General features: G+C 42.6%; 1 protein-coding gene across 8 annotated transcripts in view; it reads right to left on the bottom strand.

The window, feature by feature from the left end:
* Nucleotides 1-26,366, bottom strand: part of CLIP1 (CAP-Gly domain containing linker protein 1) — a 131,155-nt gene that overhangs the window by 60,599 nt on the left and 44,190 nt on the right. For all 8 annotated transcript variants that reach the window (XM_039238020.1, XM_039238087.1, XM_039238159.1 and 5 more), the window contains exons 4-7: nt 7,436-7,560; nt 6,525-6,747; nt 2,409-2,606; nt 1,688-1,791 (exon numbers count right to left, since the gene is read on the bottom strand). In XM_039238020.1, coding sequence (XP_039093951.1) covers nt 1,688-1,791; nt 2,409-2,606; nt 6,525-6,747; nt 7,436-7,560 — 650 coding nt within the window. The remainder of the gene's footprint in view (nt 1-1,687; nt 1,792-2,408; nt 2,607-6,524; nt 6,748-7,435; nt 7,561-26,366) is intronic.

Genomic DNA, 26,366 nt, shown 5'->3' with positions numbered 1-26,366 from the left:
AGCCACCCAGGCGCCCCTTTCCCCTACCTTTTAAAATCTCTAATTTGGGTGTGGGTTTCAACCAATGCTGTGACCAAGTCAGTGAAATAGGACATCCTGAAGACTGACAATATCCAGGTAACATCCATATTACAAATCTTCACAAAATTGAGTATAAGGAAGAAAAGGGGACAAAGTTCATAACCTAGCTGCAAAAACCGAAACTATGCAACTCACTAGCCTTGCTGGCAAAATTAAGAATAAAAAAATCAGGGCAACTGGGTGTCAGTCAGTTAAGCATCCGACCCTTCATTTTGGCTCAAGTCATGACTTCATGGTTTTTGAGTTCAAGCCCCACTGTCAGTGCAGAGTCTGCTTAGGACCCTTCTCCCTCCCTCCCTCTGTCCTGCCCCTGCTCACACATGCATTCTCTCTCTCAAATAAATAAACATTAAAAAAAATTTTTTAAATAAAAATTCTACTCTGTTAAATCAGAAATACAATCGCAGCTGACACCCCTCAAGCTCACTGGGAGAATGTGAGGACATTTGCCCTGCCCAGCAGTCAGCAGATCAAGAGCTGGTTTAAGAACCAAAGCAAATGGTACTGGTGCCTTGGTATTCAGAAGGGCCTAGAAAGGCCTGTTACTCTATTTCATTTATTTGTAGCCATTTTTAGGATGTGAAGAAAATTTCCTATGTATAGTGTTTCTCCTTCTTGTGAGAAGATAATTCTCTTGGTAAGAGACTGTATTATATTGCCACCGTATCCCCGACCTCAGCGGTGCCTCAGACCGTCCTGAACATACAGACCAGATGGCTACTGAATTAAGTTGCTGCCATGAGAAATGACAAGATGGTGACATTAAATGCAAGACAGGACAAATATCCTGTTGTCCAGGAATGTTCCAATGGTTTCCATGCAGAAACCTTGTTTCAGAAACTGTTAGTTCACAGCCTCAAGAACCTTCAAGAACCAAACTTGCTTTCTCTGTCTCACACCATTTAGCATCTGATTCCATCCTGACCTGGATAATCCTCTAAGTGCTTTACATGGAAGTTTTGTTTTCCTAACAAGGCACTGGGTTTCTCAAGGACAGGGCTCTAGATCATTTACCAGACAGACGAGTTTTATTTAGATACATTGAAGGTGTTTCATAAATACTTGGTAACTTGGGGGGCTCAGTTGGTTGAGAGTCCGACTTCAGCTCAGGTCATGATCTTGTGGTTCATGGGTTCAAGCTCGGCATTGGGCTCACTGCTGTCAGTGTGGAGCCCACTTCAGATCCTCTGTCCCCACTTCTCTGCCCCTCCCCCCTCAAAAATAAACACACATTTAAAATAAAAATACACATACACGCTAGGTAACACAGACCCACAATGTCTTCTCACCAAAAATGGTTCCAGGAGGAACCAGGGTCTGAATCGACTTCACGACACTAAGGACATCCTCAAGAGGATGCTTGGCACACAGTAGGTGCTCAATAAACAGCTTTTAAATTAAGCAGGCCATATCTAGATAATTCCAAACTTCTCAAAAAAAAGTCAAATCAAAGCAAACCCTCCCAGCATAGTAGGAAGAGTTGAATTTCTACTGAACACACAGTCATTCCTTTGGTTCTAAGGGTTGACACCTTATTAAGAATGTTTTCCTAAGGTCATTTAGAAGGAAAAGGCCACGCTTGCACTAAGGAACAGTTTGAGGTCACCTTTTCTCCTCCTCAAGTTGGTTGAGAAGCTCCACCTTCTCCCTGTCAGCAGCCTCCACCATTGTTCGCAGCTGGTCCATCTTGGCCTCCAATTCCAGAACATGCTGAGGAAGGCAAGGGTGTCAGTGAGTGGCCTCCCTCAGACCCAGACACAGGCCCAGGGATGCCTCCAAAGAGCTACAGCTAAGTGGTACCATTATGGGTTGCCGTGACTCTAAAACCTTTTCACAGTGAAATGTTTCCTATAATCTTTAATAGGTTACTTCTCGGCCGCATTCCTGGAAACTAGATGATGAAAAACCACACCATTAAAGCAAAAGAGGGCAATGGTAAAACAACGCTCATCTTTTTACAGCTGACACGCATACAAAAGGTAATCTACAAAACAGGAGTTGAAATCTTTGGTGAGGTCCTGGTAAACAAGCTTCCCCTGACACAGGCCACGGGACCTGGATGTAAAGACCGAAGGACTAGAGTAGACTCAAGAAGAACAATACTGCGTCTTTATGATGACACAAAGTGGTACCCCAGGTCACAGCTTCAAACAAGCCTAGCAAAGACATTTCTACGTATTTCCAGTGCTCCCAAGACTAGCTCCCTGGTTCCAAGCACCAGGTCCGCTGCTCAGCCTCCTCCCTCAACTTAGAAAGCACCACCATCTCCACAAGCTCAGCTTAGAACCCATCACCATCTCCGAAACAAGGTCAGCACCAGACTTCACCTGGTCGTGTCCGTCCCGGGCCAGAGCTAGCTCCTGCTCTATTTCCCCCACGTGGCTTGTGGCCTTGGCCACCTCCGCCCTCTCTAGATCCCGTTCAGCCAGCAGCTGCTCAATGTGCTGCTGCTTCTCCTTCAGGGCCTCCTGGAGGGCAGTGGTGCCGGAGATCTTCCTGGCGTAACGGGAGGAGGTTTCAGTCAACTGCAAAGGAAAGTTAAAGAAGTGAAGGGCGATGATGCTATCTGGGATGCAAGGAGGGCGCGAGGCATGCATGGCAGGCATCTCCTCAGCGAAGCGAAGGTGCTGCCCCTGCTCCCAAGCTTGCCAATTATTAGGAAAAGCTTTTCATCAAGGAAGCAAGACAGCATGTGCCTCCTGACTGAAAATTTCACAAACAACACACCAATGTAAGAGGTCATGGAACAATCAGAAAGATGTTTAGAACGAGAATAAGTGGCTCAAATCAAAGGTACCCTGAGCTCAGCTGACAGGGCCTTATAGGAATCTAGAAAAACTCCACAAACCCATTTAAGAAGCTCCCATTTCCACCTGAGCTTCATTAGTAGGTATCGTCTTCTTATGACGTTTTGGTCAGTCTTTCGCTCCTCAGACTTGAGGTCGAGACTTTTTTTCAACTTTTTCTAACTACCAACCAAGAGGTCATCCTTGGAGCCAAAAACGGTCCTCTTATTGATTAAATGGCTGGATTTTTGTCAGGATTTTCTTCATCTTTCTTTCAAAATGAAAGGCACAGACAAAAAAAGAATGAAATCCTGCCATTTGCAACAATGTGGATGGATCTAGAGAGTATAATGCTAAGAGAAATAAGTCAGAGAAAGACATACCATATGATTTCACTCATATGTGGAATTTAAGAAACAAAACAAACGAGCAAAGGGAAGAAAAAGAGAGACAAACCAAGAAACAGACTCTTAAGAGAACAAACTGATGGTTACCAGGGGGACAGGAGGGGGGATGGGGGAAACAGGTGATGTGGTGGGGATTAAGGCAGGAACTTGTGAGGAGCACCGGGTGTTGTATGAAGTGTTGAATCACTAAACTGTACACCTAAAATTACTTTAATTAATTTTAATTAATGAAATTTATTAATTTAAATAAAAGCTTTTTTAAACAAATGAAAGGCAGAGGAGATCTCACCCAGGAATCCAGAATTTGAAGACCTGAATCCCAATCACCAGAGAGATTTACGAAAATCAGATGAAGAGGAAAACTCTATCCACCTTCAAAAGTGCCTGTGTGTGGGCCAGTCCACGCATATGAGAGGGGGAGGGGGAGGGGGAGAGGGAGAGGACATGCAGAGAGAGGAAAAACAGGGAAAGAGAATCTGTGGAGAAAGAGGAGGGGATGGAGGGGAAAGGGGGAGCAGAGAGGGAAGCAGGAGGAGTTGAGAAATAAGGGGGAGCAGAAAGGCAGTGGGGAAGGGGTGAAGAAAGAAAGCTGCCGGGGTCCTCTGTTACTCTGTGCTGTTTCCCATGCTGAGGCTAATCTAAAAACACAGAGAAAACAACCTCCTATTATGGTAACGGATAATGTGGGCAAGTTAAACAGCATTCTTCCAAGTGAGGCTCCAGGGGCTGGGAGGGAGTTCAGGAAAGGCCTCATCCCTTGGCAAGTATTGTCCAGGGCCTTTGACTTAGAGATCAGATCGCTGCATCTGAATCAAGTTGGCCCTGACTTCATCTCCTGTTATCAAAGCCTCATTTGCTCTTCATGAGTCTATGTGAGCCCTCATCCAGGAGGCAGACAGAGAGGGGATCTGTCACTAATAGACAATTTTGGGCTTGATTGGATTCCTTTACTCTTAGAGTTTCTATTTCTGCTGTTTCTCCTTCGTGAAATTTCTTGAATTACTTAAACATATTGGAGCAGGGGGGAATGTTCTTTTAACCATCTGACCTTGACTCTTCAATTTCATTACATGGTTCAAATTATACTTTCTTATACTAACGTTTCTTCCTGGATACACTAACTCTGAGGTTCCCTGCGCAGAGATAACCCAGGGTGCTGAGCCAAATCACCGAGCAATGGGAAAGATTTTCAAATTTCAAGGGAAATTTGAAATTCAACAACTGTTGGACACCATGAAAACTACCAGCTTGGGGCAACGGAGTTTGAGGCAAATGGACTACATTCCTTTTGATAACATTTCTCTCCAAAGCGAGGCCTTGGCTGCTGCCACTGACGAAAAGCTAGTACTGTGCAAAAAATCACGGTGTCACAGGAAAGGAGGGTGGCAGTGTTCAGTAGACTCCGGGGTTTGACATGCATGCGCAGTGCCCAACAGAAACGTACAACCTAACAGTAAGCATGATTATTTAAGAATTAGCTAAAAACACTTTTTTTCTCTCAACGTGTATCATTCTTTTTGAACAACTACTAACTTGCTAGAACATAGATATTAACTTGTTTGGACTTAGTTGCTTCATAAACAGAACTGCTAGCTATTTCTTCCCACCCTGGGGCCCTATGAAAAAATGACACGTAAGGGGCTGAGAAATCAGAGCGTTTGGGCATCTCTGTGCTCAGTACTTCTGGAAGACTATACTGCAGTCAAGAAATCGTTAGACCTTTCCATACATATGCATGGGATTATGCTGGGGAGATATATTTCTAGAAAGTCACTTTTTCTGTATTTTTGGCATATTCTTTTACGGTGATTTTTGGTTTAGAAACTACAGCCACCTCTATAAAGATATACAAAAACAAGCTGTTTTACAAGATAAGAAGATTCCTTTCTCTTTTCTCACTTCTCTTCACTGAGTGAGGTGAACTAAGACGATCAGAACTCGTCTGAAAAGAGGAGAGTTTAGGGGAGAGCAGGGAGAGCTTGGTTGTCTTCCAAAGAAATAGACACATACAATTACAACGTAATAAAAGTTACTCAAGAAAGAATTCCTAATCTACAGAAGACACTTCCACAGACTTGTTCCTGGATTAGCAAAGTAGACTAGATGTCCATTTGAGTTTGCTGAATGATGCTTTGTCCAAAGAGGGGTGGCTTCACCTCTATGTCATTGCTCTTAACAAGCTTTTCTTGTAAAAGTCCATTCGTAACTTTTCTGTTAAAGATGTAGACTTTCTTTTCATATGCAAACTATGAAATAGTCCAAGCAGATGTTTATTTTACCTGAATTTAAGAGAAAGAAAGTCCAGCTGGCCAGCAGAGGAGCACTCCACCCCGACCCTGCACTAGAAGGAAAAAATCCTCCCCCTTTCTCTTCCCAAGGACAGAGAACCATGGAAGAGATGGCAAAAGGAGACCACGGGCCAGCAGCCTTACTCCCGATCACACCACTTAGCATTCTCCTCCTGTCTGTAGTTTATGGTCATAACACAGAGACAAATCTAAACAGTATGTGCCTCACTTGGAGTAAATAAGTTTACTGGCAGGAGATGAGCCAAGAAGTCATTGTTCTGATCCTAATAAAACACTGTATTAACAAACAGAATGAGCCACCACTGCCTATTTTAGTTCTGATCATTCTATTTTTACTGATCTAATGGGGAAAGGAGGGAGAGAGGAAGCAGAAGGGAGAGGAAGAGATGGAGAAAGGAGACACAGCATGGCACATCCCAGCATCTTTGCAAGTTGTTAGTTCCGCCCTGTGTCCTCTGGCGCAAGACAGGAACACCCCACACACTAACCGCTCTCGGTAGGTTAGACTGTATTAATATACTACCTAAATTCTAAGAACATGGACTTCTCTCAAAATACTTTAGTTCCTCAAATTGTTTCAAGTCAGAGACCTAAGTGGTTGAGGAAAACGATCCCTCCCGTTTTCCTGTCATTCTTGTGCCCAAAATAATTTCAGAGAAAAGCACCCATGTTAGATTCAACAGTAGTTACTACAGACTCACCAAGAAATAGGTACATCTTACAGCCTTAAGAACCTGAGAGCAGAGTTCAAAACTCTACTTCAAAATCTGTCTTCTTGCTAAAGCTTTCCTTTATCACATCTGGAATGGACCTCCAACAAGCTACAACTAACACTCAGTACAAGGCAAGTTAATAGCTCCTAAAGCAAAGCAGGTCCACCAGCAGCAGGCATTCATCGTGCCTGGAAGGGAGAGGCATGCAGTGAGGGTGGGGAGGCTTACTAATCCAGTCCGGCTGGGCTTGCTGCTCACGGAGGAGGCCACTGAGCTCATGGAGCTGAGAGACGAGGCAGAAGGGCTGCGCTTCAGGCTGGCAGGTGTGGTTGCCATCACTCGCCTCACAGCAGCAGCCTTGGCTTTGGCAGGTGTCGTGGAAGGGAAGCCAATCTTGGTTACTTTGTGGACAGGAGCAAACAAGCCATATTTGGGCTGGCACTGAAAATACCTTTAGAGAATAACAATAAAAGCAGTGACCAAAAACAAAAAACAACAACAACTTAATTACAAGAAATAACTACAAGAAAGCATAGTTTTTTGGTTATAACTCATGACTGGTTTGCTGTGAATTCTACCAGTAAGCCGATCAACCAGCATGTAGCGTTCACATGTAGGTAGGCTGATAACCTCCATGATGTTTTAAAAAACATACTAATAAATAACAATATGATACACAGAGACAGAATTACTGGTCTCTTACCAAAGATCTACTAAAGTACAAAGGGAATAAACAGATCTACTATACGATAAACGGGTAACAGTTTGAACGGGGTTCAAGCTATGATGTGTCAATCTAGGTTCATCAGCTGTAGCAAATCTACCATGTAGTGCAGGATGCCGATAGTTGGGGAGGCTGTGCACGTCGGAGCAGGGGACATATGGGAACTCTGCACATTCCTCTCAATTTTGCTATGAAACTAAAACTGCTGTAAAAAAAAATAATAATAAATTGAATGCTTGTTCAGAGTCTACATAGATGCATTACATATTACTAAAAGAGACAGTCAAAGGAGTATCTCCCGTTCTGGTGGGGGAAAACATCAGTGAATCTTAGGAAGTAAAAGTGCAGCTCTTGGTGAGATCTGCCTGAGTGCATGTACTGCAAGAGGGAGACAAGATTCCAGCTCCAAACAAACCTGGTTCCAGCAACAGCCCCATCGTTCTTCCCAAGAGGCTCATCCAACTCCACACCACACCATTCCCCCTTGGCAAAGTCTGTCTCCCCAAGAAACCGGACTACGCCAGCCTTGGTGCCACCAACCTGGAAAAAAAGAATGTAAAAATAGAGATGAACAGAATTCCATAGCTTCATCCTGTGCAGTTGCAACTGATAATTAAGGACAGGACTCTCCACCATTACCCTTGACAGCTTCTTCTCTTTGCCTTCTCTTCACCTTTTAAAGAGCTTTCTCCAAAGACTGGCAGTTTACCTGAGTGACTTACATTACCAGAGTGATCTGATATGTTCCAGTAATGAAAAAGCCTAAGTATATGTAGTCGTTGGGCTCTCCTCCAAATTAATTCATCCCTTCATTAGAAATACTTTATTATTCCAGAGAGATTTCCCTTTTTCCAAATTAAGAATTTGCGGGAGCCTGGGTGGCTGAGTTGGTTGAGCAACTGACTTCGGCTCAGGTCATGATCTCATGGCTCGTGGGTTTGAGCCCCACATCAGGATCTCGGCTGTCAGCACAAAGCCCACTTCGGATCCTCTGTCCCCCTCTCTCTGCCCCTCCCCCCCCACTCACATGCTCTCAAAAATAAACACTAAAAAAATAAGTATTTGCTACAAAAATAAAACTGGCACGTCATTAAAGGAAAACAAAATTCATCTATACTCCTACACTCTGACAGTTGCTGTGTCTATATTCTCATACTTCCTTTACATCTTTATCCACGGAAAGCAATATACATACATATTAAGGACAAATACACATTTATACACATTTGCTTTTGGTCTAAGTGTATGTTGCATGAAACCATGAATTCTTCAAAATAATTTAACTCTACAGATATTTTCCACTATGAAGCTCTCTGTTTTCTCATGACTATTAAGATTACTGTTCTTCGCATTTTATTTGACATGAACTGTTCAAAGCTGTCAGTCTTCTTTAATGTGTAACTCCGTCCCAGCTGCTGTTTGATGTACTATGTGAACATTATTTCCAAAATTACCCACCACCATTTATGAATTCTTCTTTCTTTGCTATCACTTTTCTATTTCAAAGACTCCTTTTGGGCACACAAGAACACACTGATGTGCGTGAGTCTTTCTACAGCTTTGAAAGTTCAAGATTTATGCTGCTGCCACAGCATTACAATTACTGCTGCTTTACAACCTGTGTCCTATCTGCCAGTGCTGGTTTCCCTTACCACCCTTCCTGTATTCCCAACACCCAAGACAGCCCCCCACCACCACCACACCACAGCGGGCCAGGGTCCCACAGCACAGAGGTACCACGATAGGCACCTCCCTCACGTTTTGTTTGGAATGTTCACCTTTTCTTATTGGAAAAAAACACAAAACCCTTTATACATAATGAACTTATATTAATTACTGAATAACCAGTGCATTCTCACGGTTCCAAAAATTCTAAAAGAAATATGCATGGGGGCGCCTAGGTGGCTCAGGTGATTAAATGTCCGACTTCGACTCAGGTCATGATTTCATGGTTCGTGAGTTCAATCCCTACATCAAACTTTTTTTTTTTTTTAGAGCAGTTTTAGAAGTGAAGAACCTGTTTTGGATTCTCCACCTTCCTCTCTCTCTGCCCCTCCCCCACCCCCCCCCTCTCTCAAAAATAAACATTAAAAAAAAGAAAGAAATACGCAAGGAGGAAAGAGTCTCCCTCACTGAACTCCTCTCCACACCTGGCCCACTCCCACCACACAGGGAAGCATGGTTACTGATTAGCAATGTCTCCTTCCTCCTGGCATTTGTACTTCTAGATGAAAGAAAATGTTAATGTCCGTTCTTTTTCCTCCCTTTTATTTTTACACAAAGGCTAATTTTACACGCACTGTGCTGCACCTTTAAGAACACACAGACCTTCCTTCTGTTTGCAGCTGCAGCCATTCTACTGTGTAGATGTGTTCCAGTTTTTTCAATCAGCCTCTCCTGATAGTTAAGTAGGTCTAATTAATTTAATACATTTAAAAATAATTTTGACTAAGTCTAAAACAAGCTCCGTTAACTTGGGATGGTAATTTATTTTATCAATCTTAAAAAGGAACCAGCTTTTAGGTTTTTTTTTCCCTCTTTTCTTTTTTGATATTCTGTTCTCTTGAATTCACATTTTTAAAAAAATTTTTTTAATGTTTTTATTTATTTCTGAGAGAGAGAGAGAAAGAGAGAGAGAGAGAGCGTGAGAGAGAGCGTGAGCAGGGGAGTCAGAGAGAGAGGGAGATACAGAATCCGAAACAGGCTCCAGTCTGAGCTGGCTGTCAGCACAGAGCCTGACACGTGGATCGAACCCACGAACCATGAGATCATGACCTGAGCCGAAGTCAGATGCTTAACCGACTGAGCCACCCAGGTGCCCCTTGAATTCACATTTTTATCTTTACCATTTCCTTTTTCCTACTTCCTTTTGGTTTATTGTTACTTCCTTGTTAGTTTCTTATTTTATTTTTATTATGTTTTAAATGTTTATTTTTGAGAGAGACAGAGTGTGAACAGGCAAGGGGCAGAGAGGGAGGGAGACACAGAATCTGAAGCAGCTCCAGGCTCTGAGCTGTCAGCACGGAGACCAACACAGGGCTTGAATCACCAAATGTGACATCATGACCTGAGCCAAAGTCAGATGCTTAACTGACTGAGCCACTCAGGTGCCCCTATTATTTTTTATTTTTTTTAAAGTAAGCTCTAGGCCCAACATGGGCCCAACATGTGAGCTTGAACTCACAACCCAGAGATCAAGAGTCACATGCTCTACCAACTAAGCCAGCCAGGTGCCCCTCCTTTCTAGTTTCTTAAGATCAATACTACGTTTATTTTTTGTCTTGCTTTTTAAGACTAAAGGCATTTGTTTCAAATTTTCTCTGCACATGGTTTTCTATGAGTTTGGGATGGCAGATTTTTTTCCTCCCAGCTTTGTTTAACCCTTTGTTGAAGATGGAAAAATGTTAAAGCCTCAAGCCTATGTACTTTTTAAATTTGTTTTAATGTTTTTTATTCATTTCTGAGAGAGAGAGAGACAGTGTGAGCAGGGGAGGGTCAGAGAGAGAGAGGGAGATACAGAATCTGAAACAGGGTCCAGACTCTGAGCTAGCTGTCAGCACAGAGCCCGATGCAGGGCTCAAACCCACAAACTGTGAGATCATGACCTGAGCCAAAATCAAGAGTCAGACGCTCAACTGACTAAGCTACCCAGGTGCTCCTCCAAGCCTATGTACTTCTCTGAAAGGGAAACTTTTTGTGAAACTGATTTAAGGAACCAAGGGAGATAGTTTAAGGAACTTCAGGCCTTAAAGGGCAGGAAGGACATGTGAAAGGTGACAGAGGGCAGGCAGCACCAGGACATTAGAGAAGTGTCCTAATGTCATGACAGGTGTCACTGAGGCAAGACAGAGATGGAGAAAACTCCACAGGAGGAGTCCTATGGTGTCTGGCGCTGCAGCCTGCAATGCCCAGCACAACATGGCAGACACTCAAAAAGCATTTGCTGGATAAATAAAAGGTGACTTTCTCCACTGGAACCTACATAGAAAAGGCCATTTTTCCACATAAACCAGCCCAAGGAAAAAGATCTCCCATGGCTGAGGCTGAATGTAATGTCTCAGATGCAAGTAAAGGAAGAAATATGCTGAAAGAGCATCAGCTCTGAAGTTGGACAAATTCAAATGCCAGCTCTAGTAACTAGCCAGGTTGCTTAATTTCTAAATATGTTTCCTCATAAGTGAAATGGTGATAATTTTAGAGTTCTTGTGAGGATGAAGTAAAATAATTCACATAAAATTGCTTAGAGCAGTGTCTGACAGTGTAGGGCTCTAACAGATGCTAGTAGTGAGTCTGCCCATGCTCACGGGATTACTAGTGCTAGATCTGGCACTTTGACTTTTTAATACTCTTACTGGTATTCATGGAATCTACAAATAGTCACCTACATAAAGCTGACCTCAGTGTTCTCCACCCTCCTAGATCACATCACTCAGAGCTGTGTCTACCCAGCATCACATGAACAGGACACAGGTCATGAAAGATGATACAATATCATCAGACAGCCTGCTGAATTCTTTGGGCATGAGTCTAAGTTACTGTCATGACCATCGTTTTTCCAAGAGGGGTCTCACAGGCTGTGATCAGTAAATAATCCAAGCAAACCACAGGCTTCATTCAGAAGCTTTATTTTTTTGTTTTTAAATGCCACAGGGGTGTCTGGATGGCTCAATTAGTTAAGCATCAAACTTCAGCTTTGGTCATGATCTCATGGTTTCTAAGTTCTAGCCCCACGTAGGGCTCTGTGCTGACAGACAGTTCAGAGCCCGGAGCCTGCTTCAGATTCTGTGCCTCCCTCTCTCTCTGCTCCTTCCCTGCTCATGCTCGGTCTCTCAAGAATAATATTAAAATATATATATAACACAAATAGGTGGGTGCTGCTGTGGGCTCGGCACCAGCCTTCGTCTGTCTGCTGGTGCAGGCCATTGTGGTGTTTAAGGACAGCCCGTGGAAGAATCACATGAACAGGTGGTGATTAAGGACATTCAGCAGGCATGGACATGTTTGGATTTCCAACAGCTACCCTGCTGGACTGTCATGGAAGATAGTATCCAGAATGTAGCATTTTTCAATGTGGTGACAGAAGCCCTCACCACAAATATGATCACTCTGATTCCACAGGATCCTCAAGCTACGATTTCCAGAATTCTTCAAGAAGAGAGAAGCTGAAACAAAAACCCTGAGATCTAAGACACTACAGGAAAGATTCATTCACCAGGAGTGAGACAGAGGGTCTATGAGGGTCAGGAATGTAGAGAATCCTTCTGGCACAGAGGAGGTGGTCTAACCTTGCATGAGAGAATCCACCCTGGTCAAAGCCCTTTTTGAGTGTACCCACTGTGGCAAAAGCTTCAGGGCCAAAAGTAATCACAGGAGAGAAGCCCTATCAGTGCAAGGAGTGTGAGAAGAGCTTTAGTCAACGAGGTGGTCTGGCCTTTCATGAAAGATCCCACACTAGGCAGAAACCCTATGAGTGTGTTATTTGTCAGAGAAGTTTCAGGAATCAAAATCACCATGCTGTTCAGGAAAAAAAATTCACAGTGGTGAAAAGCCTTTAGTCAGAAAGGAAGCTTATGGGCGACTGGGTGGCTCAGTCAGTCAAGCAATTGACTTCAGCTTAAGTCATGATCTCCTAGTTCCTGAGTTCTACCCGCATCAGGCTTCCTACTGTCAGCACAGAGCCTGCTTCAAATCCTCTGTCCCTCCTCTCTCTCTCTCTCTCTGCCCCTCCCCTGTTGGCATGCTTGCTCCCTCATTCTCTCTCTCTCCCTCTTTCTCAAAAATAAACATTAAAAAAAAAAGACTTTGTTCTTTAAAAAATAAAAAAGAAAGGAACTTAACTAAGCTTAACTGCCCACCTCAGAGTCCACACAGGCCTGAAACCCTATGTCTGTACCCAGTGCCAGAAGTTTCCAGACCAGGAGGAACTGTATCCTACGTAGCAAAATCCACACAGGACAGATGCCCTATCTGCGTGGCCAGTGTGGGAAAAGCTCCACTCAGAGAGGCAGTCTGGCTGTGCGCCAGCGAAGCCGCTCACAAAGACCCCCCTGCCCACGCTCTTCAGAGGACATTCTCCTTATGAATGAATAGTCCAAAATCCTCAGATCAAGCAACCTATCCAATTCTATGGAATGAATGGAGACTCCTTCAGAAAGATCATCACTGGGCAGGGCAAACTGACTTTTCTCCTTTCCCCCAATTGAGTATGAAAAATAAATGTTTGTATAAAAAAAGTAAATTTAATTAAAAAAAATGTTTAAAGGGGCACCTGGGTGGCTCAGTCGGTTAAGCCTCTGACTTCAGCTGAGGTCATGATCTCATGCTTTGTGGGTTTGAGCCCTGCGTCAGGCTCTGTGCTGACAGCTCAGAGCCTGGAGCCTATCTTCAGATTCTGTATCTACCTCTTTCTCTGACCCTCCCCTGCTCACACGGTCTCTCTCAAAAATAAATAAAAACTAAAAAAAAAAAACAAAAAACTAAAAAAAAAAGTTTAAACACCACAAATAAGCACATAAGCAACTATTTCTTCTAAAGACAGGTAATAAAATATACATTTACCCTGAAGAAAAAATACCATGCCACAAACTTTGTTTGAAATGGATGACTACTGGTTCCTAGGATGAGCAGTTATTTATACTTTTTCTCCCACTAAACCATGACCTCCTAACTCATATGACAGACCATATACTTTCCCTCTTCCTGTAAAAGATCATCAGTAGTTGCTCAAAATATCTTCAATAGAGACAGGAAGTCATTCATTCATTCATTCAAATCCTTTTTTACTTAATCACTCTACAGTCAGATTTTTTTCTAAGCATTTAAATGTGATTTTATAGGGACACCTGGGTGGCTCAGTCAGTGGACATCTGACTCTTGATTTCAGCTCAGGTCATGATCCCAAGGTCATGTGATCAAGCCTCACATGATCCCATCAAGCCCATGGGATCAAGCTGACAGCACAGAGCCTACTTGGGATTCTCTCTCTCTCCCTGTGCCCCTTGCCCCTGCTCATGCCTTCTCTCTCGAAAATAAAAAACAAAACAAATACAGGGTTTTATAAAGTTAGTTTTACTTCTCAAACGTTCCAGAGAATCCACAGTATTTTAGTATATGCTGCTGTATTAGATATAAGACCCAATTTTCAAATCTATGCTTTAGGGGCAGATACCAAGATTCTTAGAGAAAACACATTTTTTTAAATTAAAAAAAATTTTTGTGCTTTATGTTTGAGAGAGAGAGACAGAGCATGTGAGCAAGATGAGTGCACGTGAGCATGAGTGGAGGAGGCGCTGAGAAGGAGGGAGACATAGAATCTGAAGCAGGCTCTAGGCTCTGGGTTTGAACTCACAAACAGCAAGATCATGACCTGAGCGAAGTCGGACACTTGACCAACTGAGCCACCCAGATGCCCTGAGAAAACAAATCTTTAATACAAATATAAAAACTAGATTTCCATGACAAACACAAATAACTACCATTTACTCCCTCTACTTTCAGACAATAAGCATATTAACTCCTAAAATGTGGTGAATCTAAGTCAAAATAAGTCACTACTAGAGGGGTGCCTGGGTGGCTCAGTCGGCTAAGTGTCCAACTTCAGCTTGATCGCATAGTTCATGATCTCATAGTTCCTGAGTTCAAGCCCCACATCAGGCTATTCAGCTTCAGCAAATCTCAGATTTGTAAGTTCTTGTTCTTCATTTAATATATATTTGAGTGCTTAAGCTGTCATCATCAAGACAGTATGGTATTGGCACAAAAACAGACATATAGACCAATGGAACAGAATTGAGAACTCAGAAGTGGACCCAAAAGTATACAGCCAACTTATCTTTGACAAAGCAGGAAAGAATATCCAATGAAGAAAGACAGCCTATTTAACAGATGGTGTTGGGAGAACTGGACAGCAACATGCAGAAGAATGAAACTAGATCATTTTCTCACACCATACACAAAAATAAACTCAAAATGGATAAAGGACCTGAACGTGAGACAGGAAACTATCAACACCCTAGAGGAGAAAGCAGGAAACAACCTCCTTGACCTCCACCGCAGCAACTTCTTACTTGACACATCCCCAAAAGCAAGGGAATCAAGAGCAAAAATAAACTGTTGGGACCTCATCAAGATTAAAAGCTTCTGCACAGCCAAGGAAACAACCCAGAAAATTAATAGGCAACCAATGGAATGGGAAAAGATAGTTGCAAATGACATATCAGATAAAGGGTTAATATCCAGAATCTATAAGGAACTCACCAAACTCCACGCCCGAAAAACAAACAACCCAGTGAAGAAATGGGCAGAAGATATGAACAGACACTTCTCCAAAGAGGACATCCAGATGGCCAACAGACACATGAAACGATGCTCAGCATCCCTCCTCATCAGGGAAATACAAATCAAAACCACACTGAGATACCACCTCACGCCAGTCAGAGTGGCTAAAATGAGCAAATCAGAGAACTCTAGATGCTGGCGAGGATGTGGAGAAACGGGCACCCTCCTACACTGTTGGTGGGAATGTAAACTGGTACAGCCCCTCTGGAAAACAGTGTGGAGGTTCCTCAGGAAACTAACAATAGAACTCCCCTAGGACCCAGCAATAGCACTGCTAGGAATTTACCCAAGGGATACAGAAATGCTGAGGCATAGGAGCACATGTACCCCAATGTTCATAGCAGCACTCTCCACAATAGCTAAAACATGGAAAGAGCCTAAGTGTCCATCAACAGATGAATGGATCAAGAAGATGTGGTTTATCTATACCATGGAATACTACATGGCAATGAGAAACAATGAAATCTGGCCATGTGTAGCAACATGGATGGACCTTGAGGGTGTTATGCTGAGCGAAATAAGTCAGGCAGAGAAGGACAAATATCATATGTTTGCACATATAGGAGGATTAGGAGGAACTTGACGGAGGAACAAGGGGGAGAAGAAGGGCGGAAATGGTGGGGGAAAGGAAGAGAGGCAAACCATGAGAGACTCTTGAATGCTGACAAAAACTGAGGACTGATGGATGTGGGGGGGAGGGGGGAGGGGCATGGAGGAGGGCACTTGTGGGGATGAGCACTGAGTGTTATATGGAAACTAATTTGACAATAAACTATTTGTAAAAAATATATATATATATATATATTTGAGGGCTTAGGTCCTTGAGAATCAAATATAAATAGAATACAGTGTTGGTCACTGATAGAGAAATTGAGACCAGCAATTCCAGCGAAAAGTAGTAAGCATTTTAAGAGGCTTCTACAAAATGCTGTGTGAACATACAAATATTCTCCTTGCAAACTCCTGTGACAAATAAGAACACTGATAAATTCGGCCAGCTAATGAGCAGGTCCACAAACAGGAAAGAGGAAACACTTAATGTTCTCTGAACTCTCCCATCTATTTATTATCAATCCCAAACAAGCCATGTAATCTGTGTCTTGGTTTACAAAGCTATCAAATGTTCAATGAGTGGTAATGAGGGACGGTTTCACAGGAATATTATGAGCAACAAAACTTCTGAGGTGGCCTCTTGTTTGCCATATCCTAAGTTAAGGAGTTTATTTATAAAAAGGTAAATATAGCAAATTGGTATTTACCAAGTACAAATTTAGCCCTGACTTAAAACTTAATCAGCTGTGAAATGAAGGTGGCAGCACAGGTATTTTGTATTATCTCAACTAGAGAGCCAACCCTACTGGGGTGGTTCTTTGGAGCAAGTCCCCCACAGAGAAGGGTAAAACCTTCCGACCCCGTTTTTACTCATGGCTCCTAACTGCGCCTCTTGTGGTCATCCTTTCTAATTTTACTCCCACTCTTCGAGGGTACTGAAAACTCTCCAGTTCTTTAATAATATTTATGAGCACCTACCGTGTGTCAGGCGCTATCCTAAGTGCTGGGGATATGATCATGAATGACATACAAAGTCTCTAGACTTTCACGGAACCTAAATTTGGGTCAGGGGAAAATGGACACTCAGCAAGTAAATAAATGAAATGAACGTTTTAAGTAGCATAGAGGGTTAGGAAACAAAGCAAAGTCAGGTGATGTGATAGTGTCTGGAGGATCTTCGGCTGGGGCTGCAGGAAAAGCATCCTCAAGGAGGTGACCTTTGAGCCAAGGCTCGAATGACTACTAGGGCATTAATCGTGTGAAGACCCAGCAGCAGAACATTCCAAGCAGAAGAAACAGCAAATCCCAAGGTGCAAACAAGTCTGGGGTTGGAAACACCAAGGTGGCCAGCATGGCTGAGTGGGGTAGGGAAGGGAGATATTCGAGGGATTGGAGGTGGGAAGGGTGGGCAGATCCAGAGCACGTGGGCCCTGCAGGTCGTAGGAGGGAATTCACATTTTTATTTTAATGATAGGAAGCCCTATTAGGTAACGGTTGGTTTTAGTCACTGCCAAATCCACAGCACCAAGAACGAGGTGTGGCACAGAGCAGGCACGCAGCATATTTACTGAAGGTGTTAAATACAGCTGTTACAGGTTCCCTGGGCCAAGTAAACATCATTGTTTCTTCACTCTATGTCATCATTTTGAGTCTCTCCACCAATAACATGATAGTAAGTAAACCCCATTAGAAAAATAATACAAGTGCAGATGACGTGGAACAGGTATCCTCTCGTAAACTCTCACTCTCCTGAGAACAAACAGGTGTTAAAAAAAAAAAGATGGCATAATTATAAAGACAAAAGTTATGCTTGCTTTGCACGTTAACTCTTGAAATTCATCTTCCCTTCTGCAAAACCTGTAAAAATACTAAGAAACAGAAAGAAAAAGGAGGTGAGGTGGGAAGAGGGTTAACCTGTTACATCAGAGCATGGGCAAAGAACTACTGACTTTTTTTTACACAAGCTTACAAGTAAGTACCAAAATCAGGACATTTTGAAGTAGGAGCAGGAATTCCTTTAACAAAAAATTAAGAAAATACATAGGTGAATGGATAATGAAATGTGATATACCTATAAAATGGAATACATTTAGCCATGAAAAGCAAAGAGCTACAACATGATGAACCTTAAAACATTATGTTACACGGAAGAGGTCAGACACACAAAAAACTATATGTTATATAATGGCATTTATAGAAAATGTCCCGGAAAGACATAAAACAGAAAGCAGATCAATGATTGCCTGGGGCTGAAGGTGGGAGTGGAAAATTATTTGCCTAATGATAAAAAAAGAACGTTTTGGGGTGCTAGAAATGTTCTAAAACTGGATTGCAGAGATTGTCTAACTATACATTTATTAAACACCATGAATTGTACACTCACAATGGAAACATGTATTATACCTCCATAAAGTTGTTTAAAAACAAAATAGAGGGGTGCCTGGGTGGCTCAGTCAGTTGATCGTCAGACTCTTGATTTTGGCTCAGGTCATGGTCTCACAGTTTGAGAGATCAAGCCCCGTCTCAGGCTCTGCCCTGAAAGCACTTGGGATTCTTTCTCTCTCTGCCCCTCCCCTACTCATGCTTGCACTCTCTCTCAAAATGAATTTTAAAAAGATGAAGATAAAAATATTTATACCAGCTTTTATACCCACATAGAAGATAGGTTTAGCTTAAGAAAAAAATGGTAAATGCGGTAATGGATGTATGTCACAGCAGCAAGAATAGGACTCCCTTAAGGGGTTGGCAATTCAGAAAACTGAAATGCCACCTGGGTATTAGACAGCATCTCTTTATTTACTTAGTTTTTAAGATAAAAGACATAAAAATGTATAAAGATGCTAGTATGCTCACCAACTAGATTAACTTGTAACTATTTCACTCTATCATTCATAGTATTTGTAGAATACTACCACAAAAAAGAAAAGAAAAAAAAACGAATCCACATGTAACAGCTAACCATACCGTGTATGTATATTAAACAAATGTTCCCTGGAAAGATTACTTGAGGACTAGGAAGAAGTCAAACAAATCCATTACCAATCCCTGAGAAGCTGCAAGAAATATTTCTACATATTTCCATCTCTAGAAGCCCTGTTCAAAATATTCTTTGCCCAAACTCCTAAGTCTCGGTTCAAGATATTTTGGTTAATTCTGCTTAAAGATTTCATGAAAGCAATACCAAGAATTAGAAGCTGTGATCTAGTAACAGGCTTTCCAACACTAGATTCAGCCCTGGGCAGTAGTCAATCTTTCCTCTCTCTGAGTCACACAGTAGGCCAGAATGATCTGTGTTCTCAACCAGAACTTCTGGAGCCACAAAAGCCTACACAAAGTTCTCAAGACTGGAGAGATACCAGCTTTGATATTTGTAAGATATCTTCCATTTGCAAAAAGAACCTAATCTCACACTAATTAGCCAGGCCCATGGACTGAGCCCTGGAAAAACTCTCCCAACGTTGCAAAACCAAAACCACCGATGCAGACAGGGCACCACGAAGGGTTTTACGTGGGAACAGATCAGGTCTACACATTAGATGCACCACTCTGTAACAGTGTGGAAAACAGAACTGGGGAGAGACAGGTAGCGGCATGGACAGTGGTCTGGAAGTCCAGGTGAAGGCGAGGCAGGCCCTCTTCAGACAGTGTCGGACAACGGGGCTAGAGAGAGGTAGGGGGAGGGTTAAACCAAAGACATGAAATCTGATGGGCAGATGGCTTTATGCACCCTCAAGCCTCACAAGTGGGGAAAGCACACTTATCTACCCTCTCACAACTAACAGCAGGGAGGAGGAGGAAGGGCATCTACACCCGCCATGAACTGCTAGGATGTGATTCTACTGGACCCTGACTGTGCACAAAGAGGAGGCAGCTGCTGGAGCCAGCTTCTCACCAGTACTGTGAGGCTCTCTGCATTTCCCCGAGAAAAATCTATTGTGCTAGAAAAGATAAGCACATTCAGCCAAGATCTCCAAAAAGAGTTTTGTTGGTTTTTTTTTTTTTAAGCATTTACAGATTTGTTTTGAGAGAGTGTGTGAGCAGGAGAGGGACAGAGAGAATCCCAAGCAGGCTCTGTGCTATGAGAGCAGAGCCCCATGTTGGGCACGAACTCACAAACCTGAGCTGAAACCATGAACTGGATGCTTAACCAACTGAGCCACCCAGACGCCCCTCCAAAAAGTTTTTAACATAATGTGAATACCTAGAGTCTTCTCAACTTTGGGGCATACAAAATAACAGATCTTTCTGTATTTCAAAATAACAGACTATCCAGGAATCAAGGTAAAAGAGGCCATGGTAAAGAATAGCTTCCACAAGAACCTGCCCAGGTAGGTAATGAACAAATGCCCAATACAAGTGCAATGTGACAACCAGACTCGAAGATCTGGGGGTTCTAACTCACTGGTAAGAAGACTAAGGAAAACAGAAGAAATCAAATTATTAGAAAGAGAATATTTATATATGGTTTGCGTAAACATAAAATGGTACTAGCGCTCTTGACTATAATTTGGCAATATATTATAATTTTAAATGTTTATATGTTCCTTTACACAAAAACTTAATTTCTAGGGAAAACAATGGGAGCAATCTAATGCCTGTGATTAAATTAGTTGCAGTACTTCTAAAGAGTGTGATACCAAACAGTAACTTTTTTTTAAAGTTTCTTTATTTGTCTTGAGAGAGAGAGAGAACATGCAAGCAGGGGAATGGCAGAGAGAAAGAGAGAGCGAGAGAGAGCGAGAGAGAGAGAATATTAATCTCAAGCAGGACCCGCACTGTCAGCACATCGGCAGATGTGTGGCTTGAACTCATGAACTACGAGATCATGAACTGAGCCAAAATCAAGAGTCAGGTACTTAATCTATGGAGCCATCAAGGCACCCCTTATTATTTTAAATAAAGAGCTGTATTTACTAGCATAGACATACCTCCAATCTACAGAAGTATATTGTGAAGTGGTGTTTACACAATATGACCCTCCTATGTGTTTTAAATTAATAAATTAATAAGTTATAGATAGATTTCACAAACATAACATTGAACAAATCAAGAAAGACACACAAAAGAAGTATATATGGATAAACTACAGTTATTTAAGGTTCAAGCACACACAAAAGAAATCTTATGAATAATGGTATTTTTTAATTCTCAGGAAGACTTTTTTCTTCTTTCACAATATCCAAAAGACCTACAGATCTATACTGTAAGATTCTTAGCCTAAGAGCTCTGGGAGAGCTTATAAGAACATTAAGCTTGTCATTTTAAAATAAAGTGCTCAAGTCTCCTTCTCATATATGGTCACAAGCTAAGAATTCGGCACAGAACATACAGTCCCCAACATGGAGACAACCATGTTGAAAGACAAGAGCTGGAAGTCCATCACGGTCATCAAGGACCTGCCATCACCTCTTTGAAATGTCAAATACACCCAAAAATGCAGCAAGACCATCTCAAAAGCATTCAGGGCAATGAGTTACCCCAGAGATTCCCAGTCTGCAATGAGGTAGGTCTCTCAGAGTGCAGTGACATAGTATGAAGCCAAAGCAGCTCGTCACACCAAATAGGCTAAAGCAATCTTCAGGGAGACCCAGGCAGTATTCATGAGGACAAATGGGAGCAGAGAGAGGCCAGAGAGAGATGGGAAGGACATAGATGAATTTGTTACCAGCAGCTCTGAGAGACCCTCCTAGAGCCTCCAGATATTACCAAAATCAGCACAACGTACTCCATGGCTAATTCATCCTGCTGGCAACTGTAAGTATACGGTGGGTGGAAAGGTGACGAAGGGGAGCTTTGGCAAGCCCTACCCACCTTCCTAAGAAACACATGCCTGATACAGTCATAGCTCCGGAGCTCCCACTTGGATACACAGGTCATTTGGCTAAACACCGCACCCAATGCAGAAATCCACTTTCTTGCTCTTCCGGCAATGGGCTGAAGAAGTGAAGTTACAAAGGGCGAGGGTATGGAAAAGGCAAGTTCAATTGCTGGCTTCTCTGCACCAGTTCAACATGGCAGGAGCCATGAGGGCTCTGTGGGTGAGACTAGGGACATTCTAGAACAAGCCTCACATAACAGTGATCTGATGATCTTAGTTTCACTGGGATTTTGGTAACCAATAGTATTTTTCTTTAATTAGGAAAATTCCATACCAAATATTTGATTTCCATATCTAATTTCCTTACTAAATTCATCTTTAAAAAATTTTTTTAGTGTTTATTTTTGAGAAAGGGAGAGAGAGAGAGAGAGCACAAGGGGGGGAGGGCAGAGAGAGAGACACACACACAAAATCTGAAGGAGGCTCCAGTCTCTTAGCTGTCAGCGCAGAGCCCAATGTGCGGGACTCAAACTCAAGAACTGCAAGATCATGACCTGAGCCGAAATCAGACACTTAACAAACTGAGCCACCCAGTTGCCCCAAAATCAAAGATTTCTATTACATAAAGCAGCATGTTAAAGTAGAAAAAAACACAGGAACTGGGACAAAAGGGCAGTGATTTGCACACACACTCATCACAAACCTATACAAGCTGAGGCAAGTCCTATTTCTTCTCTAGGCTTCAGTATTGTAAGCAAAACAAGGCATTTGGTGATCTCAAAAGATTCTGTCCAGGCTCTAAAATGCTGTGGATCTAAGATACTCCTGCAATTTCTCCTAGAAATACTAACTAAAGGCAGTAAATAATTTTATCGCTTCCAATAAGATACCCCTTAAGACTTAAAATTCTCATAGATTCAAATTAAATTCCCTTCCAAGTATGCTAGTTCTGAACATATCATTAAAATTTCCCCAGAAGTACACCATTCACACCTCTACAATGCAACCTGTGACTGCAGATTCACCTTCTTCCTTCCCATAAAAATGGAGGAAGTCTCCATCTCTTAATCACAAGCCAGTTAATTCCCCCTGTGTATGAGCTTGGGTGACATCTCAGTCCACCATTGATCCCCTCTCTCTTTAATGTGTCTGTAACCTGTTCCTTGGGTCTAGATCATTTTAGTCAGGATATAAATACTCCAGATGCCGCCATCTTTAAAAAAATAAACAGAACCGGGGCACCTGGGTGGCTTAGTCGGTTGAGCGTCCAACTTTCGCTTAGGTCATGATCTCGCGGTTCGTGGGTTCGAGCCCCGCGTCGGGCTCTGTGCTGACTGCCAGCTCAGAGCCTGGAGCCTGTTTCAGTCTGTGACTCCCTCTCTCTCTGACCCTCCCCTGCTCACTCTCTCTCTCTCTCTCTCCTAGAAATAAATAAAACATAAAAAAATAAAAAAATAAAAAAAAATAAATAAACAGAACCTTCCTGAGCCCTAGCACTCCTCCAGCATCAGCCTGACCTCTGTACTCTCCTTCAATGTCCAACCTCTTCAAAGACAGGTCATCTCCAACTCGTTTTTACCCACCTCCAGTCCAGTCCGTACAAAGCAGCTTAGGAAGAGCGATCTTCCTAAGATACAAATCCAACATCACTCTTGATGTCCCTAAGGAGAACACAGCCTGTCCTCATAGGCTTCACGTTATCTGTCCCTGCAGACCCCACATAGTTAACTAGCCTCACCTCCTACCACGCACTGTACCTAGGGGAAGACACTGGCCTCTTCCTCAAACATGCCAACTCCTTCCCATCTCTGGGAGTCTGCCCTTCCCTCAGCTAAAAGGCTCCCTGTGCCCACCACCACTTCCTTTGGGCAGCCCAATTCCTGTCCGTCAGGTCCACTTTAATCACGACATCCTCGTGAAAGCCTTTTGTTTTGAGTTTAACTATGCTGACCCTGTCATTTCGGCTGTTTTTGCAGTCAAACAGCATCCACTAGACTAGTATTTCAATCAACTCGTTCTCACTTTCGTTGGTGGAAAAGGAGAGTTTCTTGTTTTGAAAGTATGCCATGTGCTTTCTCAAATGGGAAAGAAAGAAGTTGTTTACAGATAAGCACTTAGTCTGGCATATAACCTGCAATCTAATCTACAAAGCAGTCCCATGCAAAGGTAACAGGCTTCTGATTTAACCAAAGCTTACTACCTGAGTATGTGCCATAAGCCTTAAAAATGTTTATACCCTTTAACCTAATAATTCCAACCTTTATGAATTTATACTATGAAAGTAAGATATATACACAGCAAAAAAGTTTAAAGGCATTCATGGCAGCAATATCTATAAAGGAAAAAATAAGGGAAAAAAAGTAAGCATCAAAAAGCCTTTGTTGGGGTGCCTGGGTGGCTTAGTTGGTTAAGCGTCCGACTTTCGCTTAGGTCATGATCTCGCGGTTCGTGGGTTCGAGCCCCGCGTCGGGTTCTGTGCTGACTGCCAGCCCAGAGCCTGGAGCCTGTTTCAGTCTGTGACTCCCTCTCTCTCTGACCCTCCCCTGCTCACGCTGTCTCTCTCTTTGTCTCCTAGAAATAAATAAATAAACATTAAAAAAAAAAAAAGAATCATTATCTTAAAAAAAAAAAAAAAAAGCCTTTGTTGCCACAAAAGAGCAGTTGTACCAAATTCAAAATTGGTACAGCAAGTGAACATCAGCTAAACAAATGAGATATAGGTTGAGTTGCATCGCATGGAAATGTGGTCTTAAAAATGCTCTAAGTTCTGATGCATCCACCTTTGAAATTCATGACTCTAACTGAAGAGGGAACCCACTGACCTTGAAAGAAAGGGATCCAGAAGGAGCCCCTTGAAGGTAAGAGGTATTAGAAGGCCCCTAACAGGTATGTGAGGCCTCCTGGATTCATGGTGCTACAGGGAGGCAGAAGTCCTGAGTCCTAACTCTAAAATCTGCTGTGAATTCACTATGTGACCCATAGGTAGTCACTTCATTTTCCTGGGCTTAAGTTTCCTTATCTGTGACGCAACAAAACCACAAAGAACACTTCCAATTTTACAACTAAACTGTCAGGCGCCCGGGTAGCTCAACTGGTTAAGTGTGTGACTCTTGCTTTCAGCTCAGGTCAAGATCTCACGGTCTGAGTTCAAGCCCTGCATTGGGCTTCACACTGATAGCACAGAGCCTGCATGGGAGTCTCACACTCCCTCTCTCTCTCTCTGCCCCCTTTCCTGGGTGCACGCATGTTCTTTCTCTCTCTCAAAAATAAACATAAAAAAAAAATCATACCGTCAATCATTAGCTCTCCACAACAGGCACCAGAGTAAAAAGACCAAAATTTAAACTGCATGTCCACTCTTCTTCGGGTTGGAAGCCCTTGAACTAGTGACCACACTTCTTCGAGCCTCCATCTCCTCAGTTCCACAGGACTCCTCTGGAGCACAGTGGCAACACAACATGGGAAACACCAAGGGCTAACAGCTCTTCCCATCTTCTCATTGCATTACTGGAAGCTGCCATGCCTAGCAGTCTCTACAGCTGCTCAACAGACACGAGGAAAGGAAGAGCACAGGTTAGAGACTGCTGACCAACTTCATGCCTTGACTGAACAAACTAAAGTGTTCACAGAGTGAAATTGTAAGGCTTTAAATTTTCATCAGTGAGAAAAAGAGCTACCACCTCGAGTGTTTGTTGTCTACCAGGTGCTGCTAAGAAATTTAAAAGCATTATCTAATTTAATCCTTCCAATGATTCCAATGATGATTCCCATGATTCCAATCCTTCCAATGATGCTAGGAAATTAGTTAGTACTATTCTCTCATTCTTACCGGTGAGGAAACAGGGAAGTTAAATAACTTGCTGAGGTCACAAAGGCAAAGCTGGCACTCAGCTTGTGTTTTTAGCCTCTTGTTTAAAAAAAGAACACATCTGGGGCATCTGGGTGGCTCAGTCGGTTAAGTGTCCGACTTCAGCTCAGGTCATGATCTCACAATTCGTGGGTTCGAGCCCCGCGTCGGGCTCTGTGCTGACAGCTCAGAGCCTGGAGCCTGCTTCGGATTCTGTGTCTCCTTTTCTCTCTGCCCCTCCCCCACTCGTGCTGTCTCACTCTGTCTCTCAAAAATAAATAAATGTAAAAAAAATTTTTTTTTAAATAAAAGAATACATCAATCAATGTCATAAATTCAGGGGTTCTAGAATCACATACATCACAGACCTTACATGTTGTGTTTCTTGCCTATTAGTAAACAGAAACTACTGTACATTTCCTTCCTCTTCCTAGATCTGAACCTGGTAATTTCAAAGGCACAGAAATTCTGAAGTAACATCCTGTTATGTCTGAGTTTTTCAAGACACCCAAGGAAGCAGGATCTTATATACACCTAAACACCATCATTAAAGCAAAAATTAAGAACCAGGGGGGAAAAAACTTTTTTTTTTTTTTATTTATTTTTTTTTACTTATTATTTCTAGGAGAGAGATAGAGACAGCATGAGCAGGGGAGGGTCAGAGAGAGAGGGAGTCACAGACTGAAACAGGCTCCAGGCTCTGAGCTGGCAGTCAGCACAGAGCCCGACGCGGGGCTCGAACCCACGAACCGCGAGATCATGACCCAAGCGAAAGTCGGACGCTTAACCGAC

This window comes from Hyaena hyaena, unplaced genomic scaffold (assembly GCF_003009895.1).
Source record: "Hyaena hyaena isolate Hyena2069 unplaced genomic scaffold, ASM300989v1 scaffold_0, whole genome shotgun sequence".
Taxonomy (NCBI): Eukaryota; Metazoa; Chordata; class Mammalia; order Carnivora; family Hyaenidae; genus Hyaena; species Hyaena hyaena.
The sequence above is the reverse complement of the archived record's forward strand: the minus strand, read 5'-3'. Positions and strand labels throughout refer to the sequence as shown.